This window comes from Mustela nivalis (assembly GCF_964662115.1).
Source record: "Mustela nivalis genome assembly, chromosome: 8".
NCBI classification, from domain to species: domain Eukaryota; kingdom Metazoa; phylum Chordata; class Mammalia; order Carnivora; family Mustelidae; genus Mustela; species Mustela nivalis.
This window is the reverse complement of record NC_139027.1, coordinates 122,294,480-122,301,252: the sequence shown is the minus strand read 5'-3', so window position 1 is coordinate 122,301,252 and position 6,773 is coordinate 122,294,480. Positions and strand designations below refer to the sequence as shown.

The 6,773-nt window shown below is 49.1% G+C and overlaps 1 protein-coding gene across 21 annotated transcripts in view; it reads right to left on the bottom strand.

Moving 5' to 3' along the window:
• Positions 1–235: 235 nt before the first annotated feature.
• EPB41L1 (erythrocyte membrane protein band 4.1 like 1) overlaps positions 236–6,773 on the bottom strand; it is a 122,672-nt gene continuing 116,134 nt past the window's right edge. For all 21 annotated transcript variants that reach the window (XM_082746213.1, XM_082746208.1, XM_082746214.1 and 18 more), the window contains one exon: positions 236–3,668. In XM_082746213.1, the coding sequence (XP_082602339.1) occupies positions 3,660–3,668 (9 nt within the window). In that variant the 3' untranslated portion in view covers positions 236–3,659. The remainder of the gene's footprint in view (positions 3,669–6,773) is intronic.

Sequence of the window (6,773 nt, the reverse complement as noted above, 5' to 3'; positions counted from 1 at the left end):
ACTCCACAAGTCTGAGAGTTCCCGGAGGGTAGGAAATTTGTCTTATTTGCGGTTGTGCCTGCAGAGCCTAACCCAAGTCAGAGACCATACTGGAAGCTGCAAATAAGTGTTGCATCAAAGTGTTCAAGGTTGGGATTTCTTCCACACCTGTTTGAGCCCTCCCCACAAGGCCAACCCGTACTGGTAGCTAAGGGAAGAAGGAGAGAGAGAGAGAGAGAGAGAGATGCCAAGGCAGTTTGTGGTTCAGCATCAAACACATTTATTTCACTTTTATTGAGTATACAAGAACAGAGAGCACACGCATACAGCACAGAGCACTGAGGTGGGGGAGCGTGGGGACAAGAGGGGAGGGAGGGGTATGAGTAAAAAGGAACAGGACAGCATCGCAGTTGGTTGGAAGGTGCTTTTGAAAAAAAAAATTATTTAGAGTGATGTTGCTCATGCAATCGCAGGCCAGTCTTGGAATGTGCTTGCAGGATTCACAAACTGAAACAGGTCCTGGCACCTCCTGTCCCCTCAGATGAAAAAGATCCCAAGAAAGCAAAACAAGAGAAAAATGAAGATCTGTAGGACAGCAGACTGGGAAAAGACCCTGGAGAGCATCTGGTTTATCCTACTCATTTTGCAAATGGGGAAACCGAGGCCCCAAAGGCGGGGGTGGGACTAGACCAATGTCACATGGTGAGTTAGGGGCTGAGCCAGGATACCCTCCAGGACATTTTCCATCATGCTACATGGTCTCCTGGGTGGATAGGCAGCACAAAAAGGATGAGAGATGCAAAAAGGAAAAAAGAAAAGTAGGTTGAAGACAGACAAGACAAACATCTATATTCTCTATGAAGAGGAGGATGGGAGGAAGCAGTGCCCTAGATTTCAGCTTTGCAGCTCCCCTCCTCCCTGGTGGCACTACCTGCCTCTCCACGGAAGGAAGGTCACAGCATCTGTGGGATGGAGAGCTCCACAAACCCTGGCCAGCTCACAAGCTAAGCCTGGTCCCTTCATCCCTGCTCTGAAGCCACACATTCAGGGGCTGTAAACAGGTGCAGGATCCAGAACAAATACTCTCCCTCTGAGGTGTGACCCGTGTGCTCGGGCACCTGGTTCCTGCAAAGACAGGGGTGCCTGAGCCACATTCCGGGTGGCCCGGGGAAGGGGTGGAGCCATTCCAGCTCTTGGCCCAGAAAGAAAATAGGAGATTTCAGGTTGAGACGGGTGGGAAGGAGGTTTTGTGGCTTCTCCACCAAGGTAGTAAAAAAGAACCTGGTGCATGGGAAGTAGCACTCAGGGTGGGGATGGGGGTTGGAGTGAGCCACTGGTCTTGCTCCAGGGGGTTGGGGGCTGGGGGTGGAGATGGCTGAATCTGCCCTCTGAGCCCCAGGGGCAGGTCTCTCTCTGCCTGCTCTCTGTCCCATTTTGTCCCATTTAGCCAACACTGTTCTGGTTTCTTGTTCTCAGGTCAGCACCGGCTTAGCAAACTAAGTATTTATGTCACTGGGGTAACTGACAAGTAAGCCAAGGGGTATCCCCGGGCAATGGCCAATAATTGGAGAGAATGTGAAAATGCTCCGAGGGGCAAGCCGTGATTGAAGATGTAAGGCTGGCTCGGGGAGCTTCCAGGTCCCTCCCCTCTCCCACATTCTCTCCTGCAGTCCAAGCCTAGTGCCTGGCACAAGCAGGTACTCAATAAATATTTGTTGAATGACTTCAATGGCCGCTGTAGAGGTGGGGCAGGGCAGGTAAGATGGGACTGAGAAATTAAAGTGCAGTAGGGACATATTCCCTCCAAAGGGGACTCACTGAGCTCCGGGGAGCAGCTCCTGGCAGGCAAGCCTGGGAAAGCCCGAGCTTTGGTTGGGGTATTCTCCAAGGGCTTCTGTGGTCTGAAGGCAGTTCTGGGGACTCTGAGGGTACAGCTCAGAGCTCAGATGCTGGCTGAAGGGGAGGTTTCCAAAGCCAGTCTCACACAGAGAAGGAGCCTCTGAGCAACACATTTCTTCGGCGGCTTATTCAGGGTGGGGAGGGGGCGGAGTGGGGGGGGGCGGGGTTGGGTGGTGGTAGGCAAAGCCTTTGTAAATGAAGTTTTGTCCTATCGGGGCCTGCCCTTGTTCAGGGTCTCTGCCATGGGTGCTTTGGTCCAGGAGGAAGAGAATGAATGTGGGAGGGGAGAGGACCAGAGCGCCCCAGGCTCTCCGGACAGCCAGGTTAAAGCCACCATTCTCTGCAGTGGCCAAGGGTGTCCCATCTCTTTGCATGGGGAGTCAGCTGTCACAATGTGGTCAGGGAAAAGACACGTGGCTGAAAAAAGAGAAGACTGAAAACCGAAGCAAACCCCCTAGGGGGCTATGGGGGCTGAGCCGGGGACCCCTGTAGTGGAATCCTGACCCTGGACCCCACAGCTGAGCACAGATCAGGCCCTGGTGGCTGCTGCCCAAAGCAGGGAAGGCATCTTGGACTACATCTGTCTCTTCCTCCTTGCCAAATACCTGCCCCTCCTTCTGGAGACCCCACCCCTCCCCACCAATCAACCAGTTACAAATACCACACACTGTATTACTACGCTGAACCGTCAGCTCCTCCTGCGAACAGCCCACAGCCAGAGTCCAGGTCTCCTTGGCTGGGCTGGTTCAGTGCGATCTAAGAACCTTGGAATACATCAATCACAGTCGGATAATTATAATTTTAAAATGTCAGCTTCATACTTACCAGCACTGTTTATTTTAATATTTGTTTCCTGTTATATGTCATATACATAACTTAAAAGCACATCCATACACATCTCCTACAAGCTGCACCTTCATCGTGACAACCCATAAACGCACAGTGTCTACTTTCCTTCCTGTGGCTGGGTTTTCTGCGCTTGCTTTCTCTTCTTTTTCTTGTTTCAAACCAGAGTCATCGGCAGGACCGGGATACAGAGGGTGGGGGAGGGGGAGGAGGGAGCCAGAGACAGAAATGACAACAAGACGAGTGAGTCGAGGGGGAGGGGAGGCGGAAGAAAGGAAGGTGGATTTTGCAGCCCAGTGTCAAGACCCAAAAAATAATAATCCAGTGTTCCTCCTTTCCGAGTGGGGGATTTTCTTTCTTTCTTGGCAAACGGTTGACGGCGCGTGTCTCGCTGCTGAGATTTCTCTTGCTTTGCTGCAAGAGTGTTTCCTTTGCACTGCAGTGGGCAGCACACGCTTCAGGACAAATGGAATGCTCGTTCGTCCACGCAAGGTAACGTGCAGAACCAGGGTCGTTTTGGACTCCTATGATCATCGTGGTCTGGCTTGCTTTTGTCGTTCCGCAGGGCTTCGAAAGGGGGAGTGAGAGATTATTGTCATTTTATATATATATATATACTTTTTTTTTCCTGAAAAATCCCACCAGTTCTTCAATTTGTCTGCAAAGGAAATGTAGGTGTTCAGATGTTGGTTGTTGCTGTTGGCCGAAGGTGCGGCCAGCCCCAGCAGCAGTGCAAGCACGCGGTGTTTCCTGTATATATATCTATATCTATATATATCTATATATATATGCTTTTCCTTTCCCAGTCCCTCTTCGGTGACAGTACGTCACAGCTGGGACTGCGGTGTTGAGTCGGAGAATCCAGAATGAAGGCCCCTTCTTAACGGTTCTCTGGCTTGGGTTGGACCAGAAGCGCCAGCATCTCTTCACAGAGGTCAGGATTCCTAGAGCCGGAGGCACGGAGGGAAGGGGACACGAAGGAAGAGAACAAGAAAAATTAGTAACTTTTTCTCATTCATCTTTAAATACACAGCAAGAGGTGGTTTTAGCTCCCTTTCCTGTATGCCCTTTATTATGGCTCAGGAAGATCAAGTGACTTGTCCAAGGTCACACAGCCAAGACCTGAACCTGCATCTGTCTGGAAATCTGTCCAAGTTTCCTTTAACACTAAGAGGCTCAGATCCCATGCGGCTCACCTTTTCTTCCTACCTCCTCCTGGTCTAAGAATTGTTTAGTTGTGATTGCAGAAGTTATTTCTTTTTCTCTCTCATCTCCATGGGCCTGTGTGTCCTGGGATTAAACCCCAGCGAGCAGCGTTTCCATAAAGAAATTGGAGCTTGGATTCCAACTCAAGTTTGACTCCAAAATTTTGTGGTCAAGTGCATGGGGTCCACCATCAGATGGCCTGAGTTCAAATCCCATTCTATGGGCTACGAGCTCTGCCATCTTGGATGAGTTTCTTAACTTCTTTAGGCCTCCTGTGCTCCTCTGTAAAATGGGTGCTTCCTCACGCAGTTACGGGGAGGGGAGGATTCGAAACAAAGGTTAGCAAACAGGAACCACTGAACAAGTACCTAACTGTTCCTATTATTATTACTGCTGTTGTTAACTTAGCCACACACTGTTTGGCTCTCCTTGAGGGCAATGGCTGCCTTTTACTTATCTTTGTCTTTCTTTCTTTCTTTTTTTTTAAATAATTTTTTGTAAAGATTATATTTATTTATCTGACAGACGGAGATCACAAGCAGGCAGAGAGGCAGGTAGAGAGGGAGGAAGAAGCAGGCTTCCCGCTGAGCAGAGAGCCCAATGTGGGACTTGATCCCAGGACCCTGGGATCATGACCTGAGCCAAAGGCAGAGGCTTTAACCCACTGAGCCACCTAGGTGCCCCTATCTTTGTCTTTCTAATGCTCATCACTATGCATGGTGCACAGCAGCTCCCCAGAACCACTTAACAGGGTGGGGTAGTAATCCTTTCTGCCCTTTCCCATTCACATAGGGTCCGGTGTGAAGGGAGTCCTAGACACAAAATTCTTCTCAGTTTAGTTGACAGATGGGAAAATGGAGACCCAGAGGGTTCAATGTCCCAGTGAGTTGGTGACAGAAATGAGACTAGAACCCAAGATTCCTGCTTTGAAACAGGTCAGTTTTACCCTCCCAGATCTTGGAAGTAAGGAAGCTGGGTGTTGCAGTGTTGTGGAGACAGGTCCTGTCTGAGAGAGATGGGCCAGTGGGAGAAGATGGAAGAGAAACCACACATCTGGCCTGAGAGTTGCAGGGAGTAGAAAGACCCTGTGTCAGACGGGTGTGCTTCCCGCACTCAGAACAAGAACTTCAAAGAGGAGGAACTTCTGAAAGGAAGGCCAAGAGTCAAGTGCACTCTGAACAGATGTTTCTGGAGGATTCAGGGAGGGAAGAGAAGCTAAAGGCCAGCAAGATGGACACCTGCAAGGAGCCAGGGCTTGTGCACCAGGCTGGTGGTGGAAGCTTACAGTCTGACTTACCCAGGGCTCTCATCCATCCCTGAACATGGCGAAACCTTGGGGGATAAGAATGCGGTTTCACAGTGCTAAGGATCTGTACGTGAGGTGCTGTCCTTGTGTGTCACTGCTGTGGACTGAATATTTGTGTCCCCCACCCCCCCCAACCAAAATTCCTATGTTGAAGCCTTAATTCCCAATGTAAAGGATTTTGGGGGGGGCGTCTTTGGGAGGTACTTAGGTTATAAGGATGGAACCCTCATATATAGGATTAATGCCCTTATAAAAAGATAAACAAGAGAGATTCTCTCTCTCTGCTCTGCCACATGAGGACATATAGAGAAGACAGCCACCTGCACCTTGATCTTGGACTTCCCAGGCCCCCATACTTGGGAGAAATGAACATGTGTTGTTTAAGCCACCCAGTCTATGGTGTGCTGTCAAAGCAGCCTGAACTAAGACACTCACAGATGCTAATTATTATCGCAGCTCCAATTCCTAGGTGAACTTCATTTTATAGATGAGGAAACTGAGGTCCAAGGAGGTTCCTCTGGGTACACTGCTAGCAGGGAGTTTTGGGCTCCAAAGGGTGTGTTCTTTGTACTCAATTCTGCTAGCTTCCTGAGGAATTTTTTTTCCCACAGTGGCAGGCTGCACTTGAAGTCTTATAGCTCAGTGTAAACATGACATGGAATGTCTTCAAAAGACTTTAGACACTTCAGAAATGCCAAGGACACCTAAATGATACCATATTATAATTTATCCTTCTTAGTTTATTACATCAGAGTCTGAATGTGCAGTGTTTTGACAGCTTAATTTGAGTTGATAATAATCAGAATCACCCTTAGTTTTTACTGAGCACTTACTATGTGCCAGGTGCCGTGTTAACTGCTGTGTATGTAGAATCTCACAAACCCTATGGGATAAGGAGGTTAAGACCACAGGGTGGCTCTGGAGTCTCACAGATGAGCTTTGACTCCCTCACCAAGCCCCATGGCTCCAAGCAAGTCACCTAACATCTCAGGGGCTCAGTTTCTTCATTTATGAGAACGAGCAGATGACAATACGTTGGTCAAGTGCATGTCCTCGTGCCTGGAAGAGTGTAGACACTCCACACATTTCAGCAATTGTTGTCACTGTGAATACGGTTGCTGACCATTCGCCGATGAGCAAAGTGCAGAGATTAAACAATCTGCTCGAAGTCACATGGCTAATGGCAGGCAGGGCTGAGACGAAATCAGGTTTGCAGGATTCCAGATCTTTCCGTGGGCTACCAAGATATCCATCCATCAAACTGACATGTTTCAAGCACTTTAAAAAGGAGTCTTCAAATTCAGAGAAGACCCCTCCCCAGAATGAGAGAGTCTGCTGATATTAGGGGTCAAAGGTATTTCCTAAGTAGTGTAAAGCATATGGAGAGAAAAGGCAAGGGAGAAACTTCTGTCTTTCCAGGGTGACATGAACACGGTGAACTTTACAGAAGGATCTGAGAGGGAGAAGGAGAGGAGAGACAGAGGGAGAGAGAGAAGGAGAGAGAGCGAGACCAGAGGAAGGGAGGGTGAGGAGAGAG